The 17,153-nt window shown below is 40.7% G+C and overlaps 1 protein-coding gene across 1 annotated transcript; it reads left to right on the top strand.

The window, feature by feature from the left end:
• The first annotated feature begins 1,195 nt into the window (after nt 1–1,195).
• AMER2 (APC membrane recruitment protein 2) lies at nt 1,196–3,825 on the top strand. Its single transcript, XM_053456412.1, has 2 exons — nt 1,196–2,326; nt 2,498–3,825. Exons 1-2 carry the CDS (start codon nt 1,474–1,476, stop codon nt 3,358–3,360), a joined length of 1,716 nt encoding a protein of 571 aa, XP_053312387.1. The 5' UTR covers nt 1,196–1,473; the 3' UTR covers nt 3,361–3,825.
• The last annotated feature ends 13,328 nt before the right edge of the window (nt 3,826–17,153 follow it).

Consider the following 17,153-nt stretch of genomic DNA (forward strand, 5'->3'; position numbering starts at 1 on the left):
TGGCTAAATACCACGTCCCTTCTTAGAGAAAGAGGAAACTGACCCGAAGACCCAGAGAAGCAGTGCTTCACCGGGAGACTCAGGGTCAAACCCAGAGAGAATAATCATGCAAGAAATTAAGATGGCTGCCCTCATGATATCTGCATTAGTGGGCTTTATAGAACATATATATATTGCTTTGGGAAAAGTGACAGATCTACTTATAACAGACTGACAATAATCTGTGTATTTATTGTATCTGTAATTGTGCTTCCCTGCAAAGCACTGCTTTAAAGATGGCGTCATACATAGACAGGGGCATTAAGTCACTTGTGATTTCCCTTCGCTCCAGAATTTTGCCCATAGCTGGGCCACATACAAGCCAGTGAGCTTCCTACATGAGACCTGTTGAAGGTTGCGTGGAATGGCAGCTTATTGCCTGGCCTCTGGGGAAGCTTTGGCCCCACACACTCTTTCTTTTCTCTTCCTTTTGCTACAAGAGACATCCCCATGTAGCTAGCCTTGCTTCCTTCAGCCCAGCCTCTCGCTCCCCTGGCTCCCATACGTTGAGGTAAAAGCAGTAGGGACAATATTTCCCGGACAGCATTTACACCTTGACTGGATCGTCCCTGTGCTCCTTCTATGTGTTTCTACACAGGCCTTTTAAGTGAAGGAGTGTATATATATATATCTATATATATGTTTATGCCCGTTGTAGTGAGTAAAACTATACTCTTCTGCAATAATAGTGATTGTAATTTGTAGTTCTTGATTCTCTGATATAAATGTAAATTTGAATCCATACTGTGTTCTTGGTTAACTTGTCAAACCCCAAACATCAGGTTCTGATTAATAGGCAACCTGTCAGTAAAGACACATGCAGGACATTTGATTTCCCTGATTTGGCAATACGTAGAGCACTTTAATTAGCGCGTGTAATCAATTTTCAGCAGCAGTCGTATACGCGCACGCCATACACACGGAGAGGTGACAGATCCCATTGCAATTAATAGGATTTCTACATGAGCCAGAGATCTAGCGTCTGCTTAACCCTTTCTCCACCAGACTAACTGATCAACCTTTTTTAAGCCCGGCGATGAAAGGGTGACAATACGGGCACACAACACGACAGTACTGTCTTTCTTCTCTTTGTTCCGTATGTCTCGTAAATATAAAATGGTGGGTTAGAAAGCAAGCACTTCACCGCCGACTGTGCGGAGGAAGCTTATCGGTCGGTGCCTGTTGCAAAGATGGTAAACACAAGGTTAATGGACGCGTTATATAAACCTTTCCCTTTTTATCTAAAGGAGGAGCCCGTATATTGTTGCATTTCGCAGATTGATTTAGAATGGATGACAGTGAAGCTGGCTCTAGCCCATAGCTGACGAAAGCCGCTTATCTCTGCGGTTGCCATGGAGATGAACAGGAGCAAGGGAGAAGCTGCTAGTCAGAGAAGCAGCATCTGCGGGGGTCTGCAGGAGGGAGGCAGCAAATATGGACTTGCATTGTGAATGTGCGGAGTCTCCAGCAGCCGAGCAGCCATCAGGAAAAATCAACAAGACCGCTTTTAAAATATTCGGGAAGAGGAAATCTGGCGGGGCCATGCCAAGTATTTTTGGTGTGAAAAACAAAGGGGATGGTAAAAGCGCAGACAAAATGGGAATGGTACGGAGCAAGACCTTGGATGGATTAGCCGATGTGGTGCTGGAAAGCAGCAACAAGAAAGACGAACAGGGGGTGGAAGGGGCTGCCGTTCCCACTGACAAGGTGAACTCAGGTGTAAATACCCCGTCTGTGACAATAATAGCAGACGTTTCCTCAGACAGCTCGGTGGCGAAGTCGCACAGTTTTTTTAATTTGCTGAAAAGGAGCAGCAGGTCGGAAAACGCAAAGGATGAGAATGCGGAGCAGAAGCCTGTCAGTAGACAAAAGAAAGGGCTGAAGGGACTATTTAATAGCATGCGATGGAACAGGAAAGAGAAAAGCTACAGGGATGACAGAGAGGAGGCTTCGGAAAACGCACCTGGCCTGATTTTGACGGGCTCTTTGACTGCTAGTTTAGAATGTATTAAAGAGGAGGTACAGAAACCTTTGTGTGAAACTATAAAGGCCAGCGAGGATCTCACCATTGATTTGCCCTGCGATGAGCAAAACGGGAAAGTAAACACCTCGGTAGGGGGCAATCAAGCGAAGGAAATTGCAGAATCTCCCTGTTTGTCATCATACGATGGTGACCACAAACCCCAAGAAGAAGATGCTTCAAGCAGACAGCACGTGGAGGACATTACCTACCTGCCAGAACCAGAGGCGAAGACCCTTGATGAAAAGAAGGATGAAATCATAACAGGTGAAATCCCAGTAAACAATATTTCCTTTGTTGAACCCGAGTGTGATAGTGGCCAAGAAATTGCAATACCTGACCCTTCTACTGTTGATCCTCCCTCTGAGCCATCTCTTGATCGTATTTGTTTGATGTTGGCTGATGTTACATCACTGAAAAGCTTTGACTCTCTTACAGGATGCGGCGATATTATTGCAGACCAGGATGACGACGGAGGGAGCAGCGCCAGCGCCCGGAATGTATCTGGGAATGGCAAGAAAGCCATCTGCAAAAAGATCCCTAACATTGTTGCTTATCAGGGAGGAGGAGAGGAGATGGCAAGTCCTGAGCAAGTGGATGATACCTACATACAGGATATTTGGGGTGTGGAAACGCAAGCAGATGAAGCAAGCAATGCAATGGATAAAACAAGCAGCACTTCACAGGCCTCAGGAGAGGTAAAACACTCGGAAAGCACGTGTGACAAGAATTCTGTCAAACCGTCTAAACTCAAACAGGTAGCCATTAATCGAAATGGGAAAGGAGAGCAAAAAAACAGGGGGAAGGATCAGCAAAAGTGTGTACGAAATAGCGATGAGGGTTACTGGGATTCAACAACCTCAGGTCCTGAAGAAGAGCCAGCCAAGAGCGTGGCCAGGAAGGCAATTCCCAGAGACAGCTGTAGCGGAGATGCTCTGTATGACCTATATACAGAACCAGATGAAAACATTGCCAAAGCGCATGTGGTAGAGGAAATCCCAAGCCTGGCACACGCCAAACCACTGTCTCCAGTGACTGCCGCACACCCGGTAAAAACAGCAGCTTTTACGAAGGATTCAAAGATACCCATTAGTGTTAAACATCTACCAATTCACCCACCAAGTCATGGGGCCGACTCCAGTAATAGCAGCAGCTCCGCAGCTGTACAACCACAGCCGGTGAAAAGTGAGCTGCCCAGAACAAAAATCCCAGTCTCTAAGGTACTTGTAAGAAGGGTCAGTAATAAGGCTTTAACCGGGACATCTGTTAAACCAGTCTACTATGACCTTGCCCGGAAGTGACTCCAGCATGGACAGACAGCCAACTCTGATATGTCTTACTGTTTTCTCAATAGCCAGCTGCTAATTAAAGGATAATTTCATGTAACACGGGACATGTATGAAATCCTCATGTAATCCAGGGCAAATCTTCAAATCAATGTTCCTAAAATTTTGTTACAGCAGATTTTTATTGTCTATTTCTTTTTTAATGTTTGTATGTTTTTGGTACAGTGCCGGGCATCCCTTTTGGATGCTTTTTCTTTTTTTTCATTTAAGTTAGCATTTTAAATGTTACAAATGAATGAATTGGCAGAAAGAGGTAGAGAGTGCGTGTGTATAACCTTATTTTAATACAGCATGAGTGTTTTAACCTCTGACATTCCTGTTACTGTAGGTTCTGACAGAGAATCATGAGTTGTGACCTGCAGCTTTTGAGTATCAAGGGATGTATTTAATAAAACTACTAACTATTTCAAGCAAGCAAAATTCTGCATTGTTAGACATTTTTATCATAGTTGTCAAATATTCAGAAGCGGTTGGTCCCACCAAAAGTGAATAAGGGGGCAGCAAGACCATTATGGTTGCAAGGTGATAAAACTACATATAGAGTAAAGTAAATATTTGATAAATGATGTGACAGCCTTTGTCATTCACAAAGACAGGTGAAGTATTGTTCTTGGGGAGCAGAAAATAAATCGCTATGTTCCAGGCATCCTGTTTCCCTACTACTATCCCATTTTAAGGCTTATCGTGGCAGGCAGAAAGGGATGAATCACACCCTGTGTGTCTATCGGAAAGGAATGATTGCTGAATCTGAGGGCAAAAACTGCTGATTTCTTGCACCTTAGTATAGCTCTGTCTGATGGAAATGAGGACACAGCTAGTGGTTTTTGGCCAATGGACCGTCTTTGCATGGGTTCATAACAGCCTCTCCTGTTCTTGGGTTGCCTTTTCAGAGGAATTCTTGGTAGAGTGTGGCTAGCGATCTTACATTTTTAACACAAAGATATTGCTGTTACTGACTATAGGAGCCCCAGAAGCAGGGACAGCTTTCTGCAGGCAACAATCTCATAAAAACAAAAGGCTGTGATGTGTACTCCACCTACAATCCGTTAAGATTCATAGTACTGATGCTAGATCATTCTCACTGAAGTAGAAACAGTATGCCTGTCAGACATGTTTATGTATTCCCCATGCATTCTTCCCTAATGGCTGGGTATAGATTTGACCCCTGCTGCGACCCGTCCATGTCACCAGTACTCAAAGCTGGTAGATGGGCCAGCATACTGGATAATGCAAGTGGGGCGAGCAGATATGCAGACCCCGTCACCTGTATTGTCCAGGGCATGTATAACATTTCACATGTTGCCCAGTACGTGGGATGTATCATCTCACAGAAGGAAATACTTTCCTATATCACCATCATCCTGTCCAGACTACGATTCTTATCCATTGATACACGTCGTGTTTGAGATGTGCTGTTAGATAGCCTTTCCATGTGTGAGAGACAGGGGCCAGCATTGCACATAGTACAACAGAGGTTTCAATTGTTTACACAATCCAATTCTAAAACAACGTCTCAATACGTGTAAAGTACTTCTATGGACCAAATTCTTTTTCTCCGTGTGTATTATGTATATATGTATATAACAGTAAATGTCTGTGTAAATATGCACAAATGTTACCATCATCAATTTTAAAAAGAACAGACATTTTTTTCTCTAGGCATGAGACTAGAGGTGAGATTGAAAAATATTTTGCTTTGGATCAACAAAAATGTCCAAGAAATGTTAATAATTTTGGGAAGATTTATCTATAGGGCTGATGGATTAACAAGACGTAATAACACATATCCAGATAATTAATGAGAGAGACAAATTAATGTGACATGGGTTGCTATAGCAACCAGAATGCAAAAAAGATAGCAGTTTCATAAAAAAAAAAATATATGGAATTAGTGCCTATTTTTTTCTGTTTCTTCACATGCTGTGTACGCAGAATACACTGCCACACATCTCTTCATCAAGATCTTCAAATCTGACCCATAGTTTTAATATGTTATATATATTCCTGGGTGGACAATTGCTGCTTTTATTAACACTATACTATTAATGACCTATATATTCTCCAGTTACTGTGTGTTGATATATCTCCAGTACCCACTGCCTTCTGATTTTTAATTAAATTAGATAAATAATAGTTATAATAACATAAAAAATAATTTCCATGCAAATCTATATGTTTTGCACGGGGTTCCTGGTGGTGTCAGGCGGGGTGGGGAGATCGAGTCGGCATAAGACACAGATTTCTATACATTGTCCTGCTGCATTCTCTGCATTGCCCCCTTTATATCTTAAAATACAAAACACTATAGTAAAAATATAATAATAATAATAATAGACCTGCATCACTGTGTTGATTAGACAGGAAATCATTACATTTTAGAAAAAAAACTATTCGATGAAAAACACAAGACATTGAATAAAATGTTCCCACATAATTAAACAGAAGGTTTCCATCGCTAAGCTATACATGCACATGCAATTTTCTTGTAATTCTGTAAAGCACCTATAAAAATATATTTCCAAATCAATTAACCACATCCAATTCTGAGGGCATAAATAACTTATTGGGTTATTAATCTTATTGTTAATCATATTAAGAATAACCTTATTAATCTTACTGTTCGTGGAGAATATTAAATTAATTATGGCAAGAATTTGCAAAATATAGAATAACAAAAAAGCTAAAAAAAGATCCCAGGTAATTCAAATGCAACATTTTTCTGTTTTAAAAAATCTACTTTTTGCAGATAAAAATATATATTTTGTATTACTAAATCACAGGAGCAGTAATGGGGGGATTATTGCTGTTACCACTGTAAAACGCATATATCATATACAGTACACCTTTTTTGGCTCATATGTATGGTATAAAATAATTGTGGTATTGGTTTGTCTTTGATTTGCCAATGTGATACGCTAAACGCCAGGACAGCCAGGCCCTCCCATTATAACACCAAGCTGTTACTGTCACCAGACTGGTGTACCCCGTGGGGTATAACACACGCTCCACTTAACACTGCATTTGTATTAGGGCTATGCTTTTTTTTTGTTTTTTTTTATTATTATTATTTATGATAACACACTCAAAGGAACAACGATATACATTTTTCATGCTAATTCAACTTACAATTTAATTTTATAACCAATGGTTAATTATTTAATGAGTTTTCATATGTAGTACCAAATAACAAAAGGATGACAAACCTAAACCACAACTTTTTCATTAATACCTGCTATAACCCCCTGCATACTTTAAAATGTTGGTCGAATTGCATTTTTGGGTGGTATCTTCGCTCTATGTATATAATGCTAGTTCAGTGCATGCCAGAGGAAGAAATCAACTCTTTCAGTGGAGTCAGGTGGCACTACAAGGGTTAAATATTTCCTATATTAGTAGCTGTGTCACACATAAAGTATCTGTGCCATGTAATATATGTTTACTCCTGGTGGTTTGGCATGGCTGCAATGTAAATGCAAAAAACAATTCCTTTATTTTTGCTTCTACAAACATTTTACAAATATATTTTCAAAAGAAAAATGGAACACACACTTCCGTAGTTGTATTATTGTAGTAAATAAATACAAATAAAAAATCAGTTTCTCATTTACAAGAAATACTTGGTTATTATTCTAAAGCGTTATGCATTTGGAAGGGGGGTTATGTATTAGTATACCTGGGAACTTCCCAGTATAGGCTATGCCGAGCTCTCCTCCATCTGGGTGAGTGACTTTGTGAAAGGGCAGTTCTAGCCCTAATCCACCTTCAGTGGGTAGGAAGTGGGTGAGTGGGGCTGACAGAGAACTCACCCAGAGAGTTATGTCCACAATGGACCACAGCTCTGTTGGAGTCCAGTCATTGGCCGGTTGGGGAGATTGAGAAGACCACCACATGTACTTCCAGTGTCCCGGTTAACAGTGATATGATCATACCTGGAAACTTGTGGGCTCTGGCTAACCAGAGCCTACCCTTGCAGGACGCCGACAGGACAGGGTGATCTTCCTAATGTCGGGAGCATTCCCACTGATGTGGGGGGGGGGCGGGTGTTCACGCTGATGTCAGAGGGGCATTCCTGCCAAAGTCCGTGGGCGTTACCAGTGATGTCAGTGGGCGTTCCCACTGACCTTGTGGAAAACACCCCAATTTAATGGATGGGGAATGGGGCATGTCAGGACCCTGTTCCCACGACCCAGAGGATTCAGGTGTTGACCCAGAGAACCGGAGAAGCAGCGCTTCCCCCTGGGCCAAACCCTGCAGAATTCCCAGGTATGGACATGATGTCATATCCTGGTGCTCACAATGACACAATTGTATTAATAGTAGTATAGCTTCGAAAGGAAGGCAAGTGGGTTTATTTGTTTAATGAAGGAGATGTTATAGGTTATCTCAACAGCATGTAGTAACCATCAAAACTGTCCAACAAGCACCATGTGTCCCCTGGCCAAAGGTGGGACGTTTAGTACATGCTGTAGAGATTGCCAATGCCCCTCCCTTTAAACCCAGTTGACTTGGCCGGTTGATACCCTGCAAACCAAGGTTGAAGGAAAACACATTCACTTGGAGATTACACAAAGACAGCAGCCCTGTGAAACATAAGTATATGTCCTGTGTGTGCTACCACCAGTCTAGGGTTAGATCATTATATGGGGATGGTGCTACTATAGCAGACAAAGAACATGAGTTCTGGTGAATCTCTGCCTCTCTGGTTTTCCATGTCACTGCACAAAATCTCTGGGTCACTCATAACTTTCACCGGGCCTGCCCATTGATGTCAGCTGGCCACCCACTGACGCCAGGAGACTGGACCATTGATGCCAACAGATCTACTCACCCCATCCCGAAGAGAAATATTCCAAGGTATGGTAAGCTAATTTTCATTAAGAAAATGTGTTCCTTAGTTTACATAATTATTACTTGTATCAAAGTTTGGGCCTCTATTGATCTTTTTACTTAAGCCCCCCAAAACCACCCTAGTTGTACAATTCTGTTTTTACGACACTTTAAAGACAATGTCAGGGTCCTTAAATTGACTTACATTTTTCTCAAGTTCCTCAATGTATATCAATGAGATTAAAAATATGAATCTGTGTGCATTTGTACATTCTAATAGCTAAAGGTAGTCAGGCTTAGTCAAAGCAGAATATGAAGGCATCGGTCCCAGACTGTGTGACCCTGAGAGTCTGCCCCTTCACCCTGAGATTGGAATGAAACACTGAAGGTGCTCATGTAGCAGAACAATGTTTATTTTAATTTCATCTTAAGTAAATGGATTCTGTTTTATTTGCACATATTTTTCGGTGTTGAGTCTTTCATTGCCTTCAACAGCTGTGAGCATTCTTGTAGATTTTTGTTCTTATTGCCAGTTAAAAAGGACTCGGAGAAACCCTGCTCTATAGAAGGAATAAACAATATAAGACTATAAAACCTTTGGCTCCCAGGGAAACATGAATCAGAATCAAAGAAAATACTTTACCCCATAAAAAATGAAATATTAGAAAAAAATGTTTATTTGTTTTCCCCAGGGATCACCACCACTGTTCGCTGCATTTGACTTGTAGTTTTTAATCCATACATTTCACCATGCCTTAACCCTTTCAGGTCCTAAACCTTCCAAGTCTATTGGGGCTAGCTCTATAAGAATCAACAGATGTACCTTGGGCACTGCTGTGTGTGTTATGGAGACTGTGCTGGATGGGCACAGTCCTCCATAATGTAAATGATCAGGTTGAGGACATGAGGGCTTTACCTTATAAGCAACCTATTGAGCAGTGGAGCTCGTAATAGGACAATCTGCTCCGGTTTTGAGGCAGAATGGCTGGGCATACCCTCGCCTCACCTCTAACCATGACCTCAACAAAGGTGTTTCACTTCAGGCACCCAAAGTATTCCTGATAATTACGCAACTCCTCTTTTGTCAGATTCTGGCAGCCCTATCGTGATTGTGGAGGAGAAGGGAGAGGAGTTTAACCCCTAAAATCCACTGATAATATATAATGATGATGATGATGACAGTTCTTCTTTAAAGAAAATGTTAATAGCAGGGTACTGACTTGGGGGATGTAATAGTGGCATCACGCTGGGAAAACTAGAAATGGCAATTTGTGGTACATTAAAGATTTTGTAGGAATTTACTAGTTATTTGAACAGATGCCTTGTGTATTTCTCTCTCATCTCTGCAGAATGCCTCACAATATGTGTATTCACTCTGCATACAATACACAATTACCAAGTATTGTTTAAGGATGTTACAAGCTGGTAGCTATGGCAATGAATAATTCTATTCACGATCTGCTCCAGCTGCACTTTTTAGAATTTTTGCTTCTAATACTCGGGGGCTTTGTTAATGAGGCTTATCATTTAGTAATGCATTTATACTTGTCAATATATTTGCCTTTGGGTCTTTAAATAGCTGATTAAACCACTATACTAATAGTATTTTACACAAGTAAAAGGCCAATTATTTAAGGTCAGGCTTTGATGCTTGTATTCAAAATGCATTCAAAGAATATTCTGCTCTATTTTGTAATATTTGAAATGCAAAGTACATTTTGAATTTACATTTTGGACAACTGTTTCGTCCTTTTTGGGTTGTGGCAGCACCGCAAAATTTCTAAGGGAGAAAACAAGCCTTCTGGTTTGTCTGGTTGGCGTAAACTAGTGTAACTACGGGGTACTTACCTTCTGTCCGCCCGAACCGCCGTTCTACTGAAGTCCCAGCCGCTGGCAGGTTTCCTCAACGCCAACCACATGGTCTCTGGCTCTGTCCACCTTATAGGGACCTCACTTATGCGTTCCAAGCCTCCGTTTCATGTGGGGCAGGAAATTCAATTAGTATGTCTAGTTAAACCTGGCTGTTGTGCTAGATCAGTGCCTGTGATAGTGCCTTGTGCATGTTGGCTGTGCGTTTTAAATTTCTTACATCGTGATTTTGGCTTTTGACCTTGGCTTGTCTTTTGACGTTCCTGTCTATCTCCTGCATTTGACCCGGCTTGTTTTGATTATCCTGTCCTCGCCTACTCCTGACCTTGGCTCCGTGTAACGATTACTCTTTTGCCTATTGCTACCCGTATCCTGCTCTACTCCTGTAACTGGTGGATGATACCAAGTTCCTGCATTGCTGGTCCTCTAGCCGTGTTTAATGATGCTTCTGCTACCCCCTTGGCTTTAAATGGAAGGGTCACCTCGCCACACTCGGCGTACCAGAGGAGACGCTGGTGTACGGTAGGATACTTTGTCCCCACAAGAGAATGCCTCAGTCTCAGAAGAGTTTGAGCAGCCGTGGGACTTCTAGATGCAGGATAATTCATACTAGCTGTAGTAAGGAAGCCGAGTTTTAGGGTAATCAATATATCAGAGCCGAGGTCAGGGAGCGTGGAAAAAAATAAACAAATAATATACATAATATGGTAAGTTTGCATTTTTATATTTTGATAGGGAACCATAGGTTGGATTGTGTTCAGTAGTTGCAAAATGCAAAAATGTGGTTTTAAAATCAGGTGAAACTTTGAACTGTTGTCGCTCGGGGGTTCCCGGGAGAGCGGCGGACGTCCCAGCGACCGAGAATCAACGGGAGGCTGCTTCCCCGAATCAGTCTCGATCCCTACCCCCCCACCTGTGGGTTCATAGCGGGAAAAGGGTGTGCTGGTGTGGTCAATGGCGTCCGAGATATAAAAGGTTAAAGGTTAAAGGCAGGACCTGTGGAACATGGACAGGGGCGGAACATGAGGGAGAACAAAGACACAGAAAACAACCAAATGGAAATCTGAATAACTTAATAACAGAATATTACAACAACAAGAAAATAGTGATGGAAAGCTTAATTGATTCTGTTGTGCGTCTTGTTATTTTTTTTACACGTAGTGACTTTATTTTAATTCCAATTTCATGTAGATTTATTGTGTTTATTTAATACAACTTGCACAAAGGAGACAATTCCACCTCAATCGAGAATGTCATTTCACTTTCTTCCTTCAGTTGCATCTGTTTTCTTAATGACAGCCGCTAACTGTAATTATTTGAGTAGATGATGGCATCCTCATCACACACAATGGGCATGTCACCTCGTCTCTCTGCCGCAATTCTACCACAAAACAACATATTGGCATTGTCAATAAATCTGGCTTCCTACGTCAAAATCTCACGCATCTCTTATTATTCCAAAAGCTTGATAAAGAATAACATTCAGTCCTGCGTAGTAAGCGCTGGTTTGTGACAAGGTTTATGTTTCCATGTACAATGTATCGTTGTTAGTCCATGGGATACATCATTGTCTGAAACAAAGTAGCTATCGTTCTTCAACAAATCATAAATGGAGAAGAGGAAAGTATGGAGGACAGTGAAGTACCATTTAAAATTAAAATTCATATATTGATGTGAGGTTGGGAACATCATGACAATTATTTAACACATTGATTATCCTTGCCCGTTTTAACAAAATTAAAGGGACACTCCAGCCATCATATCCAATGTAATCATCATATGCATTAGCCTGTTTCCCGCTTTTAGCCATGTAGGAGATGTGGTCGGCCAAACATATCTCCTGGTATGTGATATACTTATTGTCAGACAGTTCCAGAGATGGCTCAGTGAAGTTGTAGGGGGAGATCTCACTGACTAGTGGCAAGGATTGTCATATGAGATGCTGTCTAGGACATTAAACTGTCCCTTTAACATGAGATACAATGAATATTAGTAACATAACAGGGTAACGCAAAACATACAACCCATAAACTATACTCTTATCCATTTAACCGGCTAGCATCCACAGCAAGTAATAGGGGTTTATGTATGCTGATATCGGCCAAATTGTACGCATGTATCATATGTAATTTATCAGCTGACATGCCTTACTGTTCCCAGCCAGTACCTACCAAAAAGCAAATACCGACACTACAATTGACAAGCTGTACACTAACCCTCACCTAAACCTTTCCCCCAGCAGCAGGCGACTCCATCAACCACTTTTTTTCTTCAGAACATGTATGCATTTATATGTCACTGACCAGCACATGTGCGAACATACCACTCGGTTATACATCGCAAGTAGTGCAGGGCAGCACTACAAATGTTGGTTAGAAGCATGAGCAAATTTACATGCATTCTATATATTTTGTCTTATGTCACCGTACGTCCTAGAATCACAGTTAATTTTACTAAAGGAAAACAGTGGTTGGCCAAATGGTGGCTGGGGGCAGCATCATATAGTATTTTTAGTTTTTACTTTTGGAAAGGTGGGCAGCAAAAGGGTTTCACTTATTTTATATTCCCACTGGACACTTTTTAAAATGTATATACTTTTAACATTTTTTTAACCATCATCCAATCCATATTTAAGGGCATCTATTGAATTTCAATTCACAACCTCTGTAGTGAATCTATGTCTTCGGTCATACTGGAAACACACACTTTTTCCTGCTTTCCTTTCTTCATGTCTGAGTTCATGACATCTTATTCTTTGTACAGTCCTATAAAAGAACAGAACAGGTCACCAGAGAGCGGTTATGTATTGTCCCTGTGTGTTTCTTTTCATATGTATATCATTTTATAAAGTAGAGAATACAAATTATGTATGAAATGATGTCACTCAATTGCAAAGGAAGTTTAGCAGCTGTATCATTCATGGATAAGGAATGGATAGGAGGATAAAGTATTATTATATTCAGAGTACACCAGTCAGGGGAGTAATATTAAGCCCCTCTGATTAAACATATTGCTGACTTCTTCGGCACATAAACATTTTTAAAACGTATGTTGATGATGACACCAAAATGAATAGAATGTATTAAGGGATTATCGTCCATAAGTAAATGGACACTCATTTGAGCCTTTGCTGAATTGTACAGAATTTACAAATCATACATTACATATGGCAATGGGTAATCCTTTAAATAAATTGCGAATTGGGATTCATTTTGAGCACTTAAAAGACCCAATGGGTTAACATGCTGGTTTCTTCTTCTGCTTCAACGCGCCCTACTTATATCGAGGTCACCTTATTCCATTAAAATATTATTTATGCCCAAACAGACATAGTAACTGCATCTTAGCCTGACATCATCTGTGCTGATTTTCCATGCTTCGCTGGATACCCCTCTGTACCATGCATCTGTATCCGAAAAAAAATTATATACTCCCAGTGTCCCAGATTACAACTGGGAAACCTTACCTAAACTTTTGTCTTATCGTTAGTATTTTGCTGGAAGCTAAGGGCATCTCACAAGATAGCCTTGAGTGACACAAATCATGATAAATGCCCCAGCAACTCAATAAAAATGCCAGTTGGATAAATGTTCTTTAGGTGATCACACTAATTACATTTGGGTTATTGTTCAAATATTTATAATTATGACCACTGCAGCTAACATTGAAGGTTTCCAATTCCGTCCCCCAGGATTTTATTTTATTAGATGTATGGATACATTCATTTTTCTCTCTATATCTTACACATTGATTTTCTGACCCCATTATGTTTTGGGTGAGTTCTTGAAGTTAATATATATATATATATATATATATATATATATATATATATATATATATATATAAACTAATCCAAGGGCATATTTGAAGGTAAAGGAATCTATACTATTAGTACAATATGTCAAGAAAAGAAATATATATCATTGAAATGTTGCATTTATTTTCCATTTAATTTATCCTGCTACCAAAAGTGCCTAAATCAAATAGTCTATATGTCGCTGGCAGGAAATGCACATGGTAAGTGTTACCGCTCCCGTCGTGTTGCCGCCGGCAGAGACGCCGAGACGCAGCCCTGCTTGCGCCGTCGCGGTGAGCTGCCGCCGGGTCCTTCCTCCTTCGAGACGCGCGTCCCCGGCGAGTTCGAGGGATCGTGACGGGGCGCGCGCCTCTACGTCGTGAGATGCACGAACGGCTTAACTAATGAATATTCATGTCACTCTTAAAGTGACATATATCATTTTTCCTCCTCCCCCTAATTAGGAGGGTAGGAGGATCTGTATTGTTGGAGGGATATTAAAACCCTCATTTTGCACTACACCCTTGCCTGTGTTAGTGCCTTTTTGCCTACACTAGCGTTCTGAATCCTGATTTATCTCTCTGGTATTGACTCCTGGTTGAACCTGACCTCCGTTGTTTTGCTGCCTGCCCTGACCTTTGCTTGTGACCCCGACTTCTCTATTGCCTGACCCCTTGGATACCGTTATTATTTTTTATTTTACTGTTCCTGAGTTTCACCTACTCTTTACGCTCGGTGGTGAACGGCCTGTATCTCCTGTGCCCTGGTGGCAGCGCGTCCTCTCTCCACCAGGAGGCGCCGATTCTGCAGCACGGCTCCAGAACCCGTACCTCGGTCGTGACAGTAAGGCTTTGAGTAGGTATATTCAGTTTAGTTCAAGGGACAATCCAGCCATCCTATGCACTTTCATCCATTTGATAGCTGTGTCCCATTTAAATTATAATTTTTGTCCTGTTGCGAATGCATGGAGTAGACTTTCTCATGCATCTGCACTCACAATCCCTACTGTCGCTAGCTCCTTGGTTTGTCATATTCACAGCCTACTCACCGCCAGCGAGATGTTGCTCTGGATTGGAAAAGGATAGACCAGGGTGTCTAACAAGACCTTGTGCATGCATACAAAGAAAGCTTTCCTAAGCACTTTCCTGCCAGTGGCTGGCAGCCAAAACTGGCACAAATACTGGACAGTGGAGGGGACGGTGAACTGGAGCCATTAAATGAAATTTAATTTTGATATATAAATTTGTATACCTGTATTGGGACAAAAGAAGATGCAGTTTTTAGTCAAAGGTGATACATTTTATGGGGCCAACATAATGTAGTGCCACATAAGGTTTTTGGACTACAGATGTCTCTTTTCCATATGAAGGCACTTACATTTGAAGGAGAGACATCTGAGGGGCAAATATGTATGCGATTAGCCCTTGTGAAAGTCACTCAGAACCCATTTTTCCTGCTTCTAACACATCGATGTTGTGGATGAAATGTTCACTTGCCACCTAATGTATCCCACCCACTAATAGGTGCCATGATAACAAGATTATTGGTGTTATTAATTTCACCTGTCAGTGGTCATAATATTGTGTAGCAGTGCCATCAGCTCAGCATTGTCAGAAAACAGTAGGACCCATCTACTGTCTGGAGAACTCTGGTCAGAAGTGGTCTTCATAGAAGACTTGCAGACAAAAAGCCAAACCTCCAACGTGGAGACAAGGCCAAGCAACTATTCACGAAGACACAGAAACTGGGGTGCTCTGAACTAATGAGTTAAAATTTGACATATTTGACTGTAGATGTAGGCAGTTTGTTGGTGGAAGGGTTAGAGAGAGGTAATGAGTGTTTGCAGATAACAGTTAAGCATTGTGGGAGTTTGGGCTGCATTTCTGCAAATGGAGTTGGGGATTCCATCAAAATTAACGGCCTCCTCATTGCTGAGACGTACAGGCAGATACTTATCCATCATGCAATATCTTCCCGGAGGCATCTGATTGGCCCCAAATTTAATCTTCAACCTGACAATGATCCCAAACATACAGTCATTAAGAACTTTCTTCAGCTTGAAGAAGAACAAGAAGTCTTGGAAGGAATGTTGTGGCTCCCACAGAGCCCCAATCTGAACATCCAGTCTGCCTGGGATTACATAAAGAGAGAGAAGAAACTAAAGCTGCAAGATGTTTGAGACTGCCGAGCTCTTTAAAACCTGTGTGCGAGTGTACCTAGAAGAACTGATGCTGTTTTGAAGGCAAAGGGTGGTCACAGCAAATATTGATTTAGATTTTTCTTCAGTTTGTTAAATGATAAAAATAAACTATTAACATATCTATTTTTGAAACCATTTTTGGTTTACAGCATTTTCCGACAACTTTTGCACAATACTATATATATATATATATATATATATATATATATATATATATATACATATTAGAGGTTGTAGCTGTATTAGTCCAGTGGTGTCAATATCAAATAACAGATGGAATAAGTTTCTTGTGATAATTCCTTTTTTATATTGTATATTTGCCTTCTCGATCAACTATAAACATATCTTGCATGGCATACTTAAACCTGAAGGTGGCAGCATTAAGACACTAATTAAATTAGTTGGTGTTTTTATTGGAATTTGTCTGGAACGCATTATAGAAAGGCACTATTGATTCCAGTATGCCTTTAATAGTAAACAAAGCTTTATGTGTGTTTAGCAGAAATCCCTGATACATTCACAGAAATAAGCGGAAAAAGTGGAACATGAGCATTGCTTTAATATTAGCATCACTAATAGAAATGCATTTAGTGTTCAGGTGTTATTTTCAATACCAAAAATCTATAAAGTTGCTTGCATCCAAGCTGCGATCTGGAAACATAAAGGTAAAAAGGGAACCGTCATAGCTTTTGACACAAAGTTTATTGAAACTACGTTTACATTTATTTTGTGTAACGCTAAAGGACTATTTATGTCAAAGAAGCTGAAATCTTGTAAAAAAGAGGCAGACATATCGGTATTAATCAACTTTCTCCTTGCCCAACTGCTCACAAAAGCTGCCTGAACCAACCATCAACAATACTCATGTTACAATTTAACAATCGTGACATTTAACAATTTATATAAAAGCTCATCCCATAGCACCCCTAGAAGTCCCTCACATGAACCCATGCTAGTCTAGCTGTTAGTTTGAGGTGAAAGAAGTTGTGAATGAACAGCCTTGAGGTTGTTCTCACTTGGTAAGTTTGGTCTGTTTAATTATCTATTGGAATGTTC

This window comes from Spea bombifrons, chromosome 2, assembly GCF_027358695.1.
Source record: "Spea bombifrons isolate aSpeBom1 chromosome 2, aSpeBom1.2.pri, whole genome shotgun sequence".
Classification (NCBI taxonomy): domain Eukaryota; kingdom Metazoa; phylum Chordata; class Amphibia; order Anura; family Pelobatidae; genus Spea; species Spea bombifrons.